We start from the raw sequence: 20,125 nt of genomic DNA on the forward strand, positions 1-20,125 counted from the left end.
GCTTCAAGGGAGACTGGCCTCCAGGTAAGGGGTGTAAGATGCAAGAACGGGAGAGACTTGAGGCTATGAACAGATGCAATTTCTGCAGGAACGCTCCTAGTGAGAGAAGAGAACCCTGAGGAAGCTTCACAGATGAATCAACAGAGGAGCCTAAGCAGGAGCATTCAGAGAGAGGGGAGGAGAGTCGGGCGGAGGGGGGTAAGTGGTTTGTTACCAAAAAAAAAAAAAAAAAAAATGGAAAGGAGGACTCAAAAGATCAGTGAGGCCACTCCCGTCACGTGTCACATGGATGTTAAGGATGAAGCCTGAGATAGAACCACTGCTTTGGCAATTACAGTCCTTCTGCCAACCTTCTGAATTCAGGGCTGAACTTGTTCCTCTCGTGGTGACTATCCCTGAGCCCGGACTTGCCAGCACTCAGCTCAGCTCAGCTCCTATCTGTGCTTGGGGGACTCAGTTCAGCACCTGGACATGCCCACCAGACCGGAAGCTCCAGGAGGGCCAGGGCTACAACCTGCAGATCACTAGTTCAACGGCAGCTAGCAAAAAAACAAGTGCTCAGTAACGATTTACTGAATGCCTGGCTGAAGCCAGCTCCGTGCTCTCTCTCAGTTGTCAGCAAGCCCCGCCCCTGCCTCCTCCCCACACTCACAGAGTCAAGGCCGATGGATGGGCTCTCTGCTCTCTGCAGTGGGCAGAGCTGCCGCAGCAGCACTGCTGAAACGGTCTCAGAGGCCACATCTGACCTTCAGCCACCTTCCTTTCTGCTTGGCTAAGCATCGAATTGTTTCCTCGTTTTGCTGCCTTTCAAGCCTAGAGCAGTGGGTATAGTACAAAGGAAGACACAATGGTTGTTTTGTTTTGGGGAATCAATTTCCCTTATGTAAGAGTTTAACTGGTCGACTGCACTGCACGGTGGGATGCGGACAGGACTGCGAGAAACATGGCGTGGCTTCCGGAGTCAATGCCCAGGTCTCTCTGAGCCTCAGAAAATCTGCTTTTCCCACAAACACTGGCTGCAGGAGAAAGAGTGTGGCCTGGAAGTCAGGAGACCGAGTACCTGTTGAGCCCCTGGGTGGCCATGTGGCCTTGGGCAAGCCCCTCAACATGCCATCATGTAACATGTACACTTTCTGTGAAATGGGTAGACGGTCTCAGCTCCCCTCTATACGCTGCACTCAGAGTGGGTTAGTGCTGCTGCCAGGGGCAGGGCTGGGTGGGTAGGGGAATACCTACAAGCAGAGACTACCCCCGGGACCCTTGACAGCCTCCCAGAGCACTGTCCCTAGAGCAGGGCCCGGCACCACCCTGAAGTGGCTTCTCAGTCAGGTTCCCACTGGCCTAGCCCTGGTGACACTGGCTGGAAGCGGCTAAGAGAGAAATTTGGAGCACAGGCTTTGTGAGTCTACAGACCTGGGTGTGGTTTCCCTCGCTGGGTGCCTGATTGTGGGCAAGCCACTGAAACGCTCTGAGCCTCAGTCTCCCCACATGCCCAATGGAGCCTTCTTACCCAAGGGGTTTTGTGATGATCACAGAAGACAGTGCCACGGAAGTCCCCAGTGGAGGGCGTGACACTGAATGAGCGCGCGGTAAATCTTAGCTATTATAGCAACAGACGTTATTTATGGCTTAATTCCATACATCATGAATAGTTCCAAAAATAATAAAATCAGAGATTGCAGAGATCCTAGGGATCTTTTCTAAGCCTCTAGTTGTAGAGATGAGGAAACTGAGACCCTAAAGGAGAGGGAGGGACTTGCCCTAAGACCCACAGGCTGAAATAGGACTGTAAACCAGGATTCCAACGCTTACATAGGGTGGATGGTTAACCCCCCCTCCCAGCCCCCACGAAGGCCCTGTCTGGGGCAGACACCAGCCCACCACACCGTCGGCTACAGGTGTCTGGTGTCTGGCTCACTGAGGCTCTTGCCCCCAAACACAGCCCCATCTGGAACATAAACTTTACCCAGAGGGCTGCCGGTAGAGGGTTCTGTCCACAGCAGGCACTCAGTAGAGCCCCTGGCACGACTTGATCCAGGTCACTCCCTGTTCTCAGCCTGTTTTCTTAAGGAAGACAAAATGGTGTTTAAGAACCTTCCAGTTCTGAAAATCTGTAGTTTCAAGAACCAGGCTCAATTAACCACAAACAAGTGGTGGGAAACCTCAGTTAACTGGAATCCTTCCCAGACGTTCCTTCCTTGGGAGAAACAGGCAGAGCCCAAGAAAGCATAACCATGCCCCGTCCTTCGTAGTGTCTCCCGGTTCGCCGAGCCCTTGGGCCCTCTTTGTCTCACTGGCTACTTCCTTGCTTTGCAGACGAACAGACAGGCTCAGAGCAGCCCAAGGTTTCCCTGGTCGGGACCAGAGCTCAGAACCAAGGTCAGTACCTAGGACAGTGCTGTGCATGGAGCTCTCGTTCCATAATGGCCCGCCAACAGGACACACAAGCAAGATGAAGGGGTTTTGCCCTGGGTGGGGAGCCGGGAGGCCCCAGACAGGGCTTGTGCCCTCCTCTGTCTCTCGCTGGCTGAGCCTGTTGCTCTGCCTGTAAAATGAGGTGATCAGACGAAAGGTCCCACTCCCTGCTGGGCTCTCTCAGCCCCTCCTCCTCCTTCTCTCAGAGAACCCAGCACGCGGGGCCAGAATTTGTCTACAGTCTGCCCTCCACTCTCAGAAGACAGAGATACTGGCTTTATCTGTCATCAGATCTTCCCAAGCCCAGCCCCAAACCAGAGCAGAAAAGGTTCCTGGAAATGTTTATGGGAGGGAAGGGAGAAAGGAGGAAGGGAGGGAGAGAGAAGTGGGAGGGAGGAGGGAGGCTGAGACACCCCAGTATTAACGATGTACGATTCCACAAAGCTAAGTTCTAAGGCAGTTCACCAACGGTGTGTATGAGGCACAGCCACATCCCTGGTGGATATTCCACAGGGAAAGCAAAGGGACATGAAATGACACGTGAACCCCCTTCAGCCCAGGCACAGCTAACTTCCCAAAGCTCAGGCCCCGTGGGTCCATGCGTGTGAAGGCCACCAGGCTGGGAAGTCCCTCCTTTCCGGCAGAACCTCAGTGATGCTGGTGTCGGAGGCCAGGGCTCACCTTCATCCGCCAAGCTTGCCAGTCACACATCAGCGCTTTCCAATCCGGAGTCTTAAGGTTCCAATTCAGGAACACGATACAGCAGGATTCTGCGGTATTCAGGAACACACAGAGGGACGGCTCTTATAAATAACTCCTGGTTAGAACAGAGCTGAAAATAAGGAGACGGAAGAGGAAGCAAGTCGCTAAGCACTTACTGAGTCGGTAACACTGGCTTGAAAATCTTAGTGCAAATGGCTGGTCTGGTTTATTTCCTTCTCACCAAAAGCTCAAACGCAGGATTGAACCTGGAGGCCCCAAGACGTGTGTGTGCGCATATGTGTGTGTGGATGTGTTTGAAAGGGCGGGGCTCTCCTCGGCTGATGGGGTCTCAGCGAAGGTCCTAACACGCAGGCCTTATATCAGATCTCACAGCATCACTTAATGGACTCAGTGGGTTGATGGAGCCTTGGTCGAAAGTTCCTGGACTTCTCTGAGCCACTGTCCTCAGGGGAAGGTCTGACTGCTGGGCTGGCTCTGAGGTTCAAGACAGCAATTCATGGCAGAAGACTCAGGAACCCCAAAGTATGGATTAAATCTTAACCGTGCTCACACATCTGTTCTCTTTTCCGTTCTGCGTAGCGCCTTCCTTTAACTGCAAAGAGGCCACTACAGTTTGTGTTCACTCAGATGCCAAAACTGAGCGTCAGTGTGCTTGATTCACTTGCAATCCCCAGGGCCCGATCTCGAGGTGCGGCCCAGGAACGTGCTACCCACCGGCAGGGCGGCCGCTCAGCAAGGAGCTGGCTCCGCTCTGCCCCCATCCCTGCCTCCCCGCCCGAAGCCAGGCCCGAAGCTGAGTGTCCGGGGAAGCGCCAGCCTTAGCGCCAGGCCCAGGCCCTGGCCCGGCCCTGCGGGCAGGTGGGCGAGGAGGAGCGAGGTTCCATTTGCCGGGCGGGCGGGCAGCCTGCGGCGCCCTCAGCAGCAGCTGCAGGTGCCCGTGTGCACACGCAGGATGCCGCGGCTGTGCAGGTGCAGGAAGTTGAAGATCTCGGAGGGCATGGCGTGGAAGCCCGGGCGGGGCTTCACGTTGTCGTAGTAGTGGTGGGTGATGTAGAGCCCCGAGGGGTTCATGGGGAAGGCCCAGAAGCCGAACAGGTGCACCTCCTCGCAGAGCTCGAGCGCCGCGGTGGCCAGGATGAGGCCGGTGCTGATGCGCTTGGCGCGCACCCCCAGGCTGAGCCAGTAGCGCGACACGTTGACCAGGTACTGCGGGTGGAAGTAGTAGACGGCCTGCGGCGACTCGAAGTCGTCCAGCACGTACTTGACGCGGATGGACACGTCGGTGTTGCGCGTGTTGTAGAAGGCGGGCAGCAGCACCGACGCGTTCTCGTACACCTGCAGCACGCGGTAGAAGGGCCGCCGCCACTTCTCCAGCTTGTGGAACCTGGCGGGGGGCGCAGGGTGAGAGGGCGCCTCGGGGCCCTGGCTTCCCCACCCCTGACCCTGAGGTCTTTTCCAAGGACTTAGGGGACTCTCAAGGCCACCCCCCCGCCTTTCATCTCAGTCACTCAGCCCCTGGAATGTCCGCCTTCCCCAGGCCAGTAATATTTCTGTAAGTGGGTGCAGGAGAGGGCGATCTAGACCCAAAGGGACAAAGAGCTAGCGTGTGGCTGCGGCGGGAGTGCGATACCTAACCCAGATGGATGAGAGAGTCCCCGCGGGCCCAGAGGGGAAACGATGAGGGAGTGGAAGCTTTTCCTAGAGCCCCCAGGACACTCACCTGCACTGCCGTCCCCAAGATCCCCAATGAAGGACACCAACTAACTTCCTGCAGCCCCTCACTCACCTTTCTCTTTACATTAACCAGACCTCCGGGTTGGCTCATCTCACACCTCTCTGAATGCCCCTCATTCTGCCTACTCTGTAAATGTTCCTGGGCTCTGACCCCATCTACCAGCTCCCCCTCCTCTCACCCAGCATCTGACCTGAAGGTGAGACCATGCCCAGGATGCAGTTTTAACACATCAACCCCCTTCCCCGAGGCCTCCTAGATAGACCCCAGGAAAGAGGGGAGCTGGGAGTGGGGCTGAGATCTTTGCATGAGGCTTCTCCCCAGTGCCGACGGGACATGCTGTGTAGGGGGCTGCCTGACCCCGTCACACACTGGAAAGCTCTCTGGTCCATCTCTAGGTGAAGATAGTCTAGACCAGTATTGTCTAAAAGAAATACAACGCAGGCCACAAGTATAATTTTAAATGTTCTGGCAAGCACACTTAAATTAATAGAAAATAAGTGGGTGAAATTAATTTTGACAATCTGTTTTATTTAACCTGACATACCCCAAACACTATCATTTCAACATGTAATCAATATAAAAACTTAATGAGTTATGGCCCATCCTCTTTTCCATATTGTCTTTTAAATCGAATGTGTGTTTTGCATTTGCAGATGGCGCATCTCAATCTAGATAGCTACCTTTCAGTGCCCAGGGGCCACTGGCTACCATACTGGACACACAAGTATAGAAAGAGGGCCACTGACCTCTCTGTGATGATGCTGGGGTTCACGGTGACCACGTCCGTCTTCACCCCTACATCCATGGTGTACTTCTCAGAGATGGGGGGTAGGTTGCACCTGCAGAAGAAACAAGGCAGCCTGACTATGTGTGATCAGTCATTCTAGATGGAGATGGGGAGCTGGGGTGTGGGGACGAAAGGGATGGTGATCATATGGGCAGAGGGACACAGAGGAAGCCAGCTGGGTGGAATCTTTGTGGCCTGGACATGGAGGGCCCTTCCCTCACCAGCCCTGGGTGGCTCAATGGTTGTTGTGAGATCCCACTGCAGCCTCAACCCAAGTCTCTTTGCTTTATGCTCTTATTTGCAACCCACCGTCTTTACCCAGGCTAAGGAGGAAAGTGAGGATCCCCAAAGAGAAAGGGGGTTCTACATAAGGAGGAAGAAATACAAGGACCAGCACCTAGCTTAGATAAGGCCAGGGGGAAGCTCAAATTGGTGTCAGCCACAAGGCTACCCTGGTTCCCAGCAGTGCTTTCAGAAGAGTAGAACCCAACCAGAGAGGTGGCTGCCCAGACGACCTCACCAACAGATCTGCACGGCCCGTGAGTCCTCAGCGTCTGCACATCTGTTACGCCATTTGCGCCCATCCTGCAGATGTGGAGACTGAGGACCTGAGAGCTTCAACCACTTGCGAGGGACAGAGCTGGAGGGGGAAGGGACAACCCAGAGGATGAGGGTCTGCAGAGGTGGAGGACAGGGAGTAATCACACAAAGGGGTGGGGCACCAACAAGGGGGCGGGCGTGGAGGGGGAGGGCGGCGGTGTAGAGGCAGCAGGTGCAGACGCAGGGCGATTCTTACCGAAAGACGAAGTCGGCGCTGTTGATCTCCCTCCCGCAGCGGCTGTTCTTAAGGATGCCGCCGTTGCCCACCACCGCACACTTCTTAAACTGGGACCGGTAGTAGGGCATGTCCTGGGGAGACAGGGACACAGCTGTCAGAGGCAACACTACCCCTGCCCTCCACAGGCACTCTCACCTCTGTGTCCACATCCATCTCCACTCCTCGTGGCTCCACAAGACAACCTCGTAGGAGAGAAAAGTGTTTAGTCTGCTTTGCAGATGAGAAGAGAGGTCAGAAGACTCATTTTTAGTTCCACGGGCAATTAAGAATAAGCTGGAACCAAAGCCAGGCCCCACAGCCTTTTCCTGGGGTTTCCAGAAAGCAGAGAGTACAGGTTATGGCTAGCCCTGCTTGCCTTTGGTTTTCCCAATGTCTGGAAGCTCGGTGTCTTTGTGACTTCTCATATACCTGTTTTAATGACTAACACAAACCTTCTGGGGACGATGACAACAGAGACGGGGGCAGGGCCAGCCAGGACCTGGCTCTTACCCCTTTCAGCTCAGGGGGAGGTACAGACCCTCCCTCTGCTCCATAGGAAGGGCAGAGACCTGGGACAGCAAGGTCATATAGACTGGGACAGATGCCAGGACTTGGCAGCAGCAGGGACAAGGGATCAGGGGTGAGCCTACAAGGCCACATCAGGAGAGCAGAGAGAGGCTGGGACACCGGGACCTCTGCAAAGAAAGCGCCTTGAGCTTGGGGAGCCCAGGACTTACCCTGGTGACGATGGCACCCACAGGGGCACTGGGAGTGAGCATCCCACAGCACTCTGACCTGGTCACACATTGGCTGGCAGGGTTACCTTGGCCTGGGCACTGGCCGCCTACAGAGGCTCCCTGGTCATGCTTTCCAGGGGACCATAAGCAAGTAGACAGGAAAAAGCAAATACTGGCCTGATCAGGAGAACTGGTTCTGTCATGTCCGCAGTCTCGGCCTAGTGGGCAACCTGAGGCAGGTGGGATCAGGCAGGCTTAGGGCAGGAGCACAGACCTGGAGTCAAGGGTAGGGTGACCAACCTTCCCACTTTGCCCAGGACTGGGGCACTTTGCCCTGGGATGCAGGACGTACATCTGGCCAAACCGGGAAAGTCCGCGGGGCAAACCGGGCCCCCAAGTCTAGAGACCCAATTCAATCCTGGTTTTGCCCCATAATGAGCTGAGGGAACTAGGGACAGGTTTTTTCAAGTTCTGGTAACTCAGTTTTGTAAATATTGTAAAATTTGTTACAAATAAAAATTTTGTAATTTGTGAAATAATGATAGTAATGTGTATTTCCTGCGATTCAATGAGATGATGTAAAGCAGGTTCTCAACTTGGTACCGTCAGTATTTTGGACCAGATCACTCCTTGTTGTGGGGGCTGACTGTGCACTGTAGGATGTTCACCAGCATCCCTGGCTTCTCCCCACTAGATGCCAAGAGTACCGCCCTGTCATGATAACCAAAAGCATCTCCAGACATTGCCAAATGTCCCCACCCCCAGCCCCATGTTGAGGAGCATGGGTGTGGATGAAAAGCCCACCCAGTGCAGTGCTTGGCCCAGAGGGATCTCCACGAGGGACCAGGTGGTTATCACTGGATGGCCCTGAAGGGCCCCTCCGTCTCTGACACCCAGAGGCTGCCGGGCAGCCTTCCTCCTAGCTCACGCCAGCTGGCCAGCCCTGCTTGATCGGTGGCCCCAGTCAGCACCTGGGGCTTCCGTTGGGACCATCTGCCAGATGAGAATCATGAAACCCCACTACAATGGAGTCATCAGGAATTAGGCTAAATCTAAGGGAGATGCTGCACCTATCTCTGGGAGACCATCCTTCTCCGTGGCACATTTTCCCTGGACCGGGGACCAGGACAGGGAAAAGATGGGCATCTCATGGCCAGTGGGGTAAACTGCGCTGTTTAACTTTTACCAGAGAAAGAGAAAAAACAAAGTCCTCTTCAGAGAGATCATAAAGGGCTTTTGTGTTCACTGTCAGTGTTTCCCACACTTCTATAAATCAAAAACTACCTGGGCACTTTCTGAAAATATAAATTCTTGGCTCCATACCAGAACCACAGAATCAGAATCTTCAGGGTAGGGGAGGTAGGAGCCAGAGAAGCTCTTTTTTTTTAAACAAAGCCAAAGAAATACCTTAGGAAACTTCGGGAAACACTTCTGTGTCACATGCTCTAATTCAGGGGGTGGCAAGTTGCGGGCCACATCTGACCTACCACCCTATTTCTGTACAGCTGGCAAGTTAAGAACACATTTCGCATTTTTTTCAGAGTCAGCAAAAATCAAGAGAAGAATATTTTGTGCTGTGTAAAACATATAAAATTCACATTTCAGTGTCTAATAGGAACTGAAGTGTTATGGGGAACCAGCCACACTCATTAGCTCGTTCATGTCTGCGGCCGCTTCACGCTAGAACGGTAAAGGTGAGTGCTGGTGACAGAGGCCATATGGTTGCCTGTTTGCCAACCCTGGCTCTCCCTCCCTGGGCCTCAGCGGTCCCTACCCACAGCCCTCCTTGGATCCATAGGTCATAATTGAGCTGTGTGTCACCCACTGGCATGACATGCGTGAGATGCAAGTTCACCTGCTGTCACCAGCCTCAACGTTCCAGGCCTTGCAAGACCCACCTTGTAAAGATGGCTCGGACCCCACTGTACCCCAGCACTGCCATGGGAGAGTACGTTTGACACCTCTCCACCTCCAGCTCTTCCCTGGTGCCCCCCAGGCCCAAACACACCAGAGCATCCAGAGCGAGTAACAAGAATATAGCGAAATTCTGGGCTTGGTGTCATTAAACACTCCTCCAAAGCAGGGCACCCCACGCCCTCATTATTTCATCCAGCGAGACCTGGACACACCCCACCTCAACAGTTCTACAAACTGGACCCACTAAGCTCTGCCCTGGGCCCCACACTCCCCAGGAGGTGTTTATAAACGCCTTGAGTGGGGAGGGTACAGCTCAAGTGGTAGAGCGCGTGCTTAGCATGCATGAGGTCCTGGGTTCAGTCCCCAGCTCCTCCTCCAAAAAAATATAAATAAACCTAATTACCTCCCCACCCCAAAAAATAATTATAAATAAAATAAAATAAAAATAAACACTTTATTGAAACCTTCCTCCTCTTCAGATGGTAACCATCAGAATCAGCTGAAAACGCAGGCTCCAGGATCCTTCTCTGAGCATCTGATACAGCGATCAGAAGTGAGTGCGGGCGCCTGAGTTATGTGACCTGAACACTTTGCTCATGTGGGTCATTCATCCTGTGGTCCTTCTGACCAGGGAGCCGCCGGGCCGGCCCTGAATGAACAGCCTACCGCTAGACTTCTTATCGGTGAAGGAAAAAACAATATTAAGTGTTATCTTGTCTAAGTCTCTGATTTTTTAGATTTTCTGTTCTAAGCAGCCAAACCTATTCCTAGTCCAAACCCTAGTGCTCCAGACAAGGAGATGGAGGCCTTAAAACACAAGAGGACTGCCCAAGGTCATCCAACACGAGATCTACCTTTCAGGGCCTTGCTTTGTACAGTTTGCGATTTCTTGTGCACACAACCTTTGCGTGTGTTTTTGCTCTTGTGCCTCCCTTGGGTGGGGGACAAATGATTAATCATCCTCCCAGAGTTTCAGGATGTTCTCTGCAAGCAAGGCAATAAACCAAAACTTTACAACCACTTTCTTGCCAAAAGTTACTCAAATAACAGCCAGCTGGCACTCACTGTGCTCAGATAGAACCCCCGGAACCCCAGAGGGCAGTCCACCAAGCCTAAGGGAATGGCCAGCCAGGGCCAGAACAGCGGGACGCAGGATCACGGCAGAGTGATGCCAAGCTGCATGGACATGGCCCCAGAGGGCACCGCTGGGTCAGCTCCACTGCCCCACCCAGACCGCCCCGCCCAAAGCAGCACCTTGGGGAACATGCGGAAGATTTCCTGGTTGATGTGGTAGATGCCGCTGGTGTCCACCTCATACTTGAGCTTCGTCCCCAGGGGAGTGTTCTTCTGGGTGGTGAAGAGGAAGGAGGGGGCATTGCAGCACCTGGACAGAGTGGACCTGCCAGGCAGGAGACAGACAGGGACAGATCAGTGACCCCGGGCAGAGCAGAGCCTCTCAGAAAACAGAGGGGTCACGGAACTGAGTCCCGCCAGGGAGGCCAGGGGGCACCATCCTTTCCCACCCAGCCCTTTCCACCCCACACCTCTGCCCATGCTGTCCCCTGCCTCCAACAGTCCTCCCAATGCCCAAGCTTTTCAGGATCCAGTCAGGTTGCCCTCCGTGAGCTCCCAGCTGCCCCGTCCCCATTGGCCACACTGGCCTCTGAAGGCCTGGAGCACAGACTGGGCAGCACTCACTTCAGCATCTGCCAATTCCCACCCACTCACCCCCACCCCCAATCCCCACCCCCCTGCCTGAATGAAAGCTCCCGGTGGCAGGGCCCCTCCCTCTCTGGACCCTGCACAACATTAGACACACGGATGGTCAACAACCAGCTCCTGCCAACTGCAGGCTGAAACAGGCCTCACGTGAGCGTTCACAAGAGCCGCTACGGGTCCTACTGCCTCCCAGAAACATGCCCCTTGTCCAGCTCTTACAGAAAACCCAGGGGTGAGAGCGCTTCCTTCGTTCTTGGCCCCCATACCTGACTCGCAACTAGGCTTACTTACCCTGCCTGATGGGGTCAAAAAGCAAGACACACAGAAATGTGCCATTTCAATCCTTTAGAGACTGTCTTAGGAATAGGGGAGAGTCAGAAATTGGGAAGGTGGGTTGATACTGGATGATTTCCTGCAGAAAGTGGAACCCGGTTTCTGAAGGAAGGAAGGAAGGAAGGAAAGAAAAAAGATCCCTGTGGTTTTCACTGACAGAAACACTCAAGTATGAGCTACAGGGGGGTTAAAGCTCAGACAATACAAGCAGACTTAAAAAACACAGCGTCCAAGGGAGAATGTGGCTGATGAGGCCGGCCTGGGCACCAGCCAGACCGGAGAAGACTGATTTCTCTTCTCTGCAGCCGGTGTCCCACCCGGCAGTGCATTCTTTGAGGTGTGCCTGTGAGGCTCAGTGATGGAGTCGGGTAACACTCTGTAAGTCTGTGACTCCAGGTTCCAAAGCCGGAAGGTTACACACATTAATTTTTGTGACTTTATCTCTTGCAGGGACTTCACTGGGGCACTCAGCTGGCAGCTGGCCATGGAGAGCAGTCTTTCCTGGGGAGGGCTGGGTTTTAGAATGTGATTGAGTCTTTCCAGAGGGAAGGTGAGAGGCCTGGCCAGGAGGGGGCCATGGGTCAGCAATACAAACCTGCATCTGGCCCATTTAGCTTTGCTAGTCCAAAAACTCCATCTTTTCAGCCCCCTGGAGAGTACCACATTGAGGGAGACTGACTCATACTAACCAAACTCACAAGTGACTGATATATAAACCAGAAAGCCAACGTGGCCATCTCAAGCAACCAGGGAAGGGAGAGTCTCCCTTACAGGATTCCTTCCCTGTAACTGGGATGCTCATGCCTGTGTTCTAGCACATTCCTCCAACCCCACCCTCAGTTCAATGCACCAGGTTCTCGCACCTTTATTAAGAATCTCATCATCATTCAATGAGCTTGTCATGAAAGCAAAGGTGGACGACCAACTGGCCTTGAAGCTTTTCCCATTTAGAGTATAGCAAGACCTGATGTCACCTGTCTTTCCCACACTTGAAACCATTCTGTCACCCCAGAAGGGTCTCAGCTCCCCCAGAGTCGCTCCCTGGGTAGTGCTGGCTGATCCCTGCCAAAGGCTCCCACGCGTACCCCAGTTTTTCTCTTGCCGCATCTTCCTGTGGCTTCATGGCTTCCTTAGATACGTGAATCCCACTGATGAGGCTCTGGTCCAGCTCTCAGCCTGGACATCCTTTGGCGTCTCACTGACCTCATTCACGCTGAGTGAGTGCTTATCAGCCACACACTCAGGACACTCCAGTCTCCCCGCCATGCACTGTCCGCATTAATGCTTCTCTCCAAAGACGGATTTGGGGCTGTATCTGCAGCACAGATCTTGGACCTGTTCCCCACGTCCTCCTTCTATGATGGGTGAGTCTCTGCAGTCTCACAGAGCCCTCTGGTTTGGAGCTGCTGGCACATTTCTCAAACATGCCACTGAAAACTACTCTCTGCCTCTAGACTTGACCCAGAATTGCAGCAAACTGGAACAAGTGACTTATAAAGAAAGTGCAAAATACCTAGTGTTATTTGCTGTTCACAGCTTCCCGTGTAGGATTTCTGCACACAGATGGCTCCTCAGTACATTCAACCTACGACCTGAGTGGCTGAAATCCCATTTATACTCACCCCCAGGATCCTGTCAATTCCATTAGATAAGGTTTACCTGCACTAAAATCATACCACAAACTCACAGAATTTTGGAGTGGCGAGGACCCTACAGTTCACCATGAATCACTAACAGTGTGGCGACCTGCTAGTTGCTTAGCTTTCAAAGGCAAAACTCTAAGATACAGATCTTGCCTCCTGGGAGCTTATCATCTGTCAGTTTCGATTAAGAAGTAATCGACAGCAGGGCTCAGATGTCTGGTCTACGCTGTGGGCACCCAAGTGCCCTGAGAAGGAGAGGACTGCTGACTTAGAGCAGCTGCCCCAGGAGCAGGGTGGGGAGCACGGCAAGGCCATGAAAGATGCTTAATGTGCCTTAATACACGGGCCTGCTGGAGACCTCAAGGACATCACCTTACTGTCAGGGGCTGTACTGCTAATGACAGCACCGACCGGTGCAGGGCTACTGCCAGGACCAAGGGCAGGAATGTGGGTGACAGCACCCAGCAAGGTGCCAGCCTCAGCCTGTGTGCTGAGCCAGAACCTCCCCAACCCCCAGATTCCAAAGCCCCATCAGGACCAGCTCCAGGGAGGATGCCCCTGGGGACTGGGCTCCGTAGGACAAGGAAAAGCTACAAGAGGTGGCCCGAGGACCACACAAGGGGGACGGCTGGGAGGACAGGTGAGTCATAGATACTTGAACTGGTTGGCTTCAGAGATGTTCATTGCCCATTTGCACATCTGGAGGCTCCTCCACCTGTCGAACAGCTCCGACTGCTTCACCCTTGGGAGTGGAGGACAGAGAGTATATGAAAAAGTAAATACAAATAAACAAAAACAAAGCAAAACAAACAAAGAGAGTGTGTGAAGGGCCAGGCCGGGCAGTGCCGTCATCCCCAGACACGCTTCCTTCCTGCTCCCCTTTAAGTCAAGTCCCAGGCTGGTCCTCAGTTAACCTGTAGTTTCTAATTTGCTATGTTTGTGATCTCTAGCATCTGGGGCCTTGTGAGTTCCTAGAGATAACAAACCACTCTCCTGCAAGCATGCCTCCTCCACACACAACAGCCAATCCAGAGCCCCACCCTCGACCACCTCCTTTATGAACTGAGCCACTAGCCCCCTGCCCTAACCAGCCCAGGGCCAGGGATCAGACAACCAGCGGTGGTCCTTATGCCTCAGAGCCCAACAAAATTATTCAAACTAGCCAATCCTAAACATTTGTACTCCACCTTGTCCATTCCTTCCCATGAAAACCAAAATGAAGGGTCTCACCCATGCTTTCCCCTCACCCCTCCAGCCTCCTGACCAATCCTGGTGCTTCCCCATGAGTCCCTGCATGGTGTGCAGCGCCTCCTGTCTCTAGGGATCTGTGAACATAAGAACGTCTTCCTTCACGATAGTCATTTGTGTGTCTCACTATATGTGATCAAAATAAATCCCAGTACATTTTAAAACCTCCTTCCTTACATTCCCAGCCCCCAAGGGCCTACACAGTTCTCCCAGGAGCAGCTGCCTATAGAGGGCCTAAGACCACTTCCCTAACGGAAGGCCTGGAGATCACCCCGCACGGCGCTCAGCACACAGTAGGGCTCATTACAAGGGCACGCCCTTCTCCTTCCCTCTTTTCAAGAGCAGGTCACTATTTCCAGTGACAGATATGAAGTGATGAGAAGTCTGAGACGTGCTCCTTTTGTCTCAACAAACCATCTGCAAGACTTTATGCCAGTTGGGTTTAGACATCTCAGCATCATGATATCCCAAAGCACTTCCTGGAAAGGGAATGTCCAAATCATGTAGGATTCTCGCATTCACTGAAACCAGCAAAAAGGATTGGATCACGGAACCCTTTCCCCTTTGAGCAATGCCTCTGGCTGGAGTTCTCAGGCATGCTGGGAGATACTAGATGGATTGCAAGTTCCTTAAAAGCAGAGCCATGACTTTTCTCTCCTGACTTCCCACAGTCCCCCTATCCTACGGTCAGGCATTCTACAGCTTTCCAGGGTCACCCAGCTGTGTCCCAGTTCAAAGCTGGCTGGCCTCGGGCACTGGTGCAGACAGGTGCTCTTTAAAGGAGGTCATTCTGGTGTGGTCATGAGTAGGGAAGTGAACAGATGCCAGGAGCTGGGTGTTACCAAAAAACTACCATAACTGTGGTTCTTACTCTGGGATCCACCGAAGGTCTTAAGAGAATCCATGAACCCTCTGAATTATAGGCAGAGTCCCATGTCTATCCACCTACGTGCACATCTTAGGGAAAATTTGAAGCTTTCTGTAAAAACTGCAAATACCCCAAAAAGGCAAATACTTAACTGTAAAGTAAGATCTGTGTCCCCTTTATAAAAGAAGGAAAGCTTACCATTGATGACAACTTAGATGAATCTGGTGGACATAACCCTAAGTGAAATAAGCTAGTCACAGAAGATCAAATATCGCGGGATTCCACGCATAGGAGGCATCCAAAATAGTCAATTTCATAGAAACAGAGCAGAATGACCATTACCGGGAGCTTGGGGAGGGGGAAATGAAGAGTTGCTGTTTGACAGGTTCACGGTTTCAGTTACGTAAGACGAGTAAGCTTAGGGATCCACTGTGCAACCCAGTGCCTGTAATTAATAATACTCCATTGCAGACTTACAATTTTGTTAAGAGGGCAGGTCTCGTGTAACAATTCTTACCACAATTGAAAAAAAAACTACCCAGATACATAATGCCTCGTCAGAGTGGTGAGTGCTATGAAGAAAAATGAAGCAGGAGTCTACAAGGATATATTGTACAACCCATCCTTTGGGGGAATTTAGTTAAAGATGGGTAGAAGCAAAATGAAGAAGTAAACTAAGAAAGAAGCAGCTATGGGTGAATCCAACCTCAGGAGGCAGAGAAGGGCAGTCTCGGGACAACGGCGTGTGACCCATCGAGAGAGCAGCCTGTCCAGGTTGGAGCGAGAGGCGGAAGGGAAACCCTGGGGGGAACGCCTGCTGGATGGAGAGGCAGGAAAAAAAAACACAGGACGTAACAGAGACAGAGAGCTCAAGAGGGAAAAGATGATCAGAAGCTCCAGGGAAAAGGGGGAAAAATGTACAAGGAGGTGGGATCCACTCTTTTCTGATCTTCAAATTTTCAAGTCAGCCTCTAGAGAAAACCCCCAAAAAGCTTGCTGTGGTTACAAATAGAACGTCAGTGGTACCAGCCTTGGCATTCTAAAGGTAAACTCACGGATGACAGAAGCCAGAGGCTGGATCGAAAAAGTTGGGGTAATTTTAATAGCCTCATCTTACAAAGTACAGGATCAAGAGGTAACCGCCAATATCTGGTAGAACAAGAAATAGGATACTTAGGCGATCTATAGATAGAAGAACTAAAAATAGCAGTACCCCTCACCGGAAATAGCGGGGAGGGTCTGGGCGGGTAAAGGAGCTGAATTCTCACCCACCAACGCAGGACATCCGTGAACGCTCAACGTGGCGAGCGTAGTACTGAGAGGTCAGGAGGTAATTACTGGAAGAAACAGCCAAGAGATGAAAGGAGCAGGATGGAGGAGACAGGGTAGGCCAGGGGGCGGCCGCTCTTTTATTACTACAAGCTTTGGTAATAATAAATTTAATAGTAATAATAGATTTTCTCTAGCCATGCCCAGGAGATGGTGATCATCTCATTCTCCTGCTTCTTTCTCCCCCTTTTCTTCCATGGCCTCTTGTGTTCCCACCTGGGTCTTGTCCACTCTCTTATTCATCTAACAAATGCGTCCTGAGCATGCGCAGGGTCAGACAGCAAGACTCAGAGAAGCCTGGGCACAAAGGGGCCTCCCAGCCCGGAGAGCCCTGCCCAGCCAGCCTGGCTCCCAGCCTCTGTCCTGGTCTCAGGAGCGGGCTCTGTGCAGGGCTCACCGCCCCAGAAAGACGGGGAAGGGGCGGCAGGAGAGGCCCCGGGCTCAGATCCCAGGCACGGCCTCCATCTGGGTGTGAGCAAAGAAGACATAGGATGATGAAAATTAATCGTAAATAATTTTTACAAATATTAGGGACAATGCGCTTTCATAACAAATCATCAGAATAACTCCCCGTGCATCTGACACTGTCAGGGAAGGAGGCCTTTTCCGTGCGGGAGTTTTCTGGCTGACTGATTTGTTCCCACTGATCGGAGCAATTTTGGATCAGAATCATTCCCGGATGAATCACACACCTCCTGGTCTCCTCATACAGAATGTTAGCTGACATCCATGCACTGAAGGGCCCCCGAGCACGTCCGTCCAGCCCGCTCCATTCACAGATGGAGATTTAACCTTTTCCCGATGACTCAGGGGCTCCTCCGTGAGCACCGGCCCTGGCTCTGGGCCAAAGCACAAGGAAGCCCACGGGTGCCGAGGCGGCATCAGAACCACTCGGAGCAGAGGTCATAAACGATGGGCACAAATGGCCAGGGGAAATGAGGTTCTCATCACACCCAAGAGTCGAGATTTAGGCTTGAAACAAAGGGCCAGGTAACCTCTAATATGGTCCCTAAATAGAAGCTGTGATAAGGACTATTAGGGGCTGGATTGTATGTCCCTCAAAATTCATATACTGAAGCCATAAACCCCAATATCTCAGAATGTGACTCTTTTTGGAAATAAGGTCTTTAAAGAGGCGGTTAGGCTACAATGACCTCACTAGGGTGGGCCCTAATCCAACATGACTGATGTCCTTGTAAGAAGGGGAAACTGGGACATAGCCAGGTGCAGAAGGAAGACCCTGGGGAGACAGAGGGAGAAGACGGCCACGTACCAGCCTAGGAGAGAGGCCTCGGGAGAAATGAACCCTGCCGACACCTTGATCTTAGACTTCCAGTCTCCAGAACTGTGAGAAAACAAAGTCCCGTTGTTTAAGCCCCCGGTCTGGGGTGCTTTGTTATGGTGGCCCTAGCTGACCCACACAGGGACTCACACTAACACCGAGAAAAGGGATGGGGCGGAGGGGGTGAGAGAAGGAGGGCCGGTTTGTAGGGTCCCTCAGTTACTTCACTGCAGTAGCCATGAAGAAACCGCCTGTAATCTATAATTCAAAAAATTGATCATTTACCCTTTGAAAACTCTAAGGTATGGTCTCCACGAGAGTGCTCTGGCCTTCCAGAGTGAGACACGGAAGGGCCTTAGAATTCTGAGAAGAGATGAAGGCTCTCCTGACTGAGGTCTGGGCAGCCGTCTCTGTCACTAAGTCACAGCCGCCCGGTGGAGTGTATCGAACGCCCATCACATCATACTCCCCGCCACCACCTGCCTGAAACCCTTCCCACGTTCCCACTGCCCTCGGATACAGACAAAAATCTAAATTCCGGTCTGCATTGCAAAGCTCCACACGGTCCAGCCCCACCTGCCCCTCCAGCGCCATGGCTTGTTTCCCCTTGACGCTGCACCCAGAGCCTGGGATGCAGCGGGCTCCCTCCCAGCACGGGTCTCTGTACAAACCGTCCCCTCCGTCTGGAACCCTCTCCGCCCAGCGAACTCCTCCCTCCCTCCACGGCGCGCTCAGCCCAGGGCGGGTGGGACTGATGGAGGGTGAGCTGCCTCTCGTGCTCCCCCTGCTCACAGACCCCAGGTCAGAAAAGGGACCGTGATCAACGCGGCTGATCCCCGCTGGACGTTTGCCCTTATCCCCAGAGCTTGCCTGCACCACTCTGCCCATGGAGTCTGTGAATGACAGCCAGAAAAGCTGCTGCTGCCGGTTCCAGAAATGTAAGAAAGGGGAGGGAAGAGATGGGGGGCGCACATGAACCTTGACTGTGCTGCTGCAGATGTGCACGTGCGGCTACTTCCACACGTTACTGCAGCTAGTCTTTACTGCCACCCTTAAAAGTAGGCCACAGTGACCCCGTTTGTATAAGTAAGGAAAGGCTCAGAGAGGTTAAGTAACTTGTATAACGATGCAGAGCTGCTAAGGCCCAGAGTGGGCTTTGGATCCCAAGTCTGTCTGACCCCAAGCCTCAGGCTCGCTCAGCGACCCACGTGAGCTGGAAATCAAATCTAACGGCTGAGAGAGGAGTGGCTCCTGCCTGTGGGCCGTGGACGGCAGTCCTGGGGATCCTGTCAGGAGCCCATGAGTCCACAGAAGCCCCCACACCCCCTGGCTCTGAATCAGCTCTGTTTCTTCCACCTCCAGACGCACCATTGTCCCTTGAACAACATGTGGCTTGTCATCCTCCCTCCACGTCCAAGATTTCCCCGCAACGGCAGATTCAACCCCCACCCCCGGCCTCTGCAGCACCACTGACGTACTCCTTGAAAAACACCTGCATGTAAGTGGGCCCGTGCAGTTCAAACCCACATTGTTCAAGGGTCAATGGTAACGGCTTTCAAAGAAACACACGTCCTTTTGTGATAAACACGACACAAATTCCTCTAAACTCACAGCAGCCCTGCGAGGGAGGCACACACAGCACACTGACGTGGTTAGCCTGTAATAAGCGCTTCCTCGCCTGGACTGTGAAGGAGCCACGGTGATATACTGTTGAGTGCGGAGGGGGGAGCACAGTTCTCTTGTTATTTGTGTAAAAATAAAAAGGTAATAGATACCCACACGTAGGTGCCGGTTGGCACAGACTCTCTGGAAGGATGCTCAAGGATACGTGGGTTGCCTCTGAGGAAAACTGGGGGGGGGGGGGGCTGTGGGAAGGGAACTTCCTACTGTATACCTTTTGGCAACACTTGAATGCTTTCTCCTTTAAATAATCAAAAATTTAAAATTTTTTTTACCAAATAAAATTTTTAAAGGCGCTAGCAAGAGGGCAATGCTTCAGCCTGTACCACAAAGTACTGAATTTCAGGTGAGACGCTCCCATGCCCTCTTCGATCTCCATACAAGACGGGCCCAGTGATGACAATCGTGGAAACTGATAACTGAGCCGGAGACTGAAACGCCCAGTCACCAGAGGTGACCTTGCAAACTTGGCATTTTTCATAAAACATGCACAGTCATCCCTGCGTCCGGCCCTCCAAGGGCTCTCCAAACGCCAGAGGCCCCGAGAAGCAGACCTAATTCTTGCTCTGTTGTGATCCACCAAGTTTCCCGTCTCCTTGGGTGCGCCCAGCCCCGGCCCTGTTTCTGCCCGTCCCCACGTGCACCACCGGGCGCCCACCACCCACCCGCACTCACATGGAGAGCACCTTCACTTCCAAGATCTCGTGCCTCAGCTCCAGGCATCGCGTGGAGTTGTACTCGAAAGGGCCCTCGTAAAATTCAAAGTACCTGGGAACCAACAGGAACAGAGGTTACTGTGCAGAGAAGCGGCCAGACTTTCAGGGACTCTCGTTGGGAAGATGACGGTGGGGATGGGTGTTTGGTCAAATTAATAGAGCAAACCAGCCCACCC

General features: G+C 52.8%; 1 protein-coding gene across 5 annotated transcripts in view; it reads right to left on the reverse strand.

Moving 5' to 3' along the window:
• Window positions 1–215: 215 nt before the first annotated feature.
• Window positions 216–20,125, reverse strand: part of ST8SIA5 (ST8 alpha-N-acetyl-neuraminide alpha-2,8-sialyltransferase 5) — a 54,693-nt gene continuing 34,783 nt past the window's right edge. For 2 of the 5 annotated variants that reach the window (XM_014558454.2, XM_014558452.2), the window contains 7 exons: window positions 19,909–20,001; window positions 13,482–13,568; window positions 10,386–10,530; window positions 6,457–6,569; window positions 6,181–6,300; window positions 5,620–5,712; window positions 216–4,522 (listed from right to left, as the gene is read on the reverse strand). In XM_014558454.2, coding sequence (XP_014413940.2) covers window positions 4,054–4,522; window positions 5,620–5,712; window positions 6,181–6,300; window positions 6,457–6,569; window positions 10,386–10,530; window positions 13,482–13,568; window positions 19,909–20,001 — 1,120 coding nt within the window. In that variant the 3' untranslated portion in view covers window positions 216–4,053. The remainder of the gene's footprint in view (window positions 4,523–5,619; window positions 5,713–6,180; window positions 6,301–6,456; window positions 6,570–10,385; window positions 10,531–13,481; window positions 13,569–19,908; window positions 20,002–20,125) is intronic. The other 3 variants (XM_006183800.3, XM_014558455.2, XM_014558453.2) reach the window with 2 other exon arrangements.

Source organism: Camelus ferus, chromosome 30, assembly GCF_009834535.1.
Source record: "Camelus ferus isolate YT-003-E chromosome 30, BCGSAC_Cfer_1.0, whole genome shotgun sequence".
In the NCBI taxonomy this organism is placed as follows: domain Eukaryota; kingdom Metazoa; phylum Chordata; class Mammalia; order Artiodactyla; family Camelidae; genus Camelus; species Camelus ferus.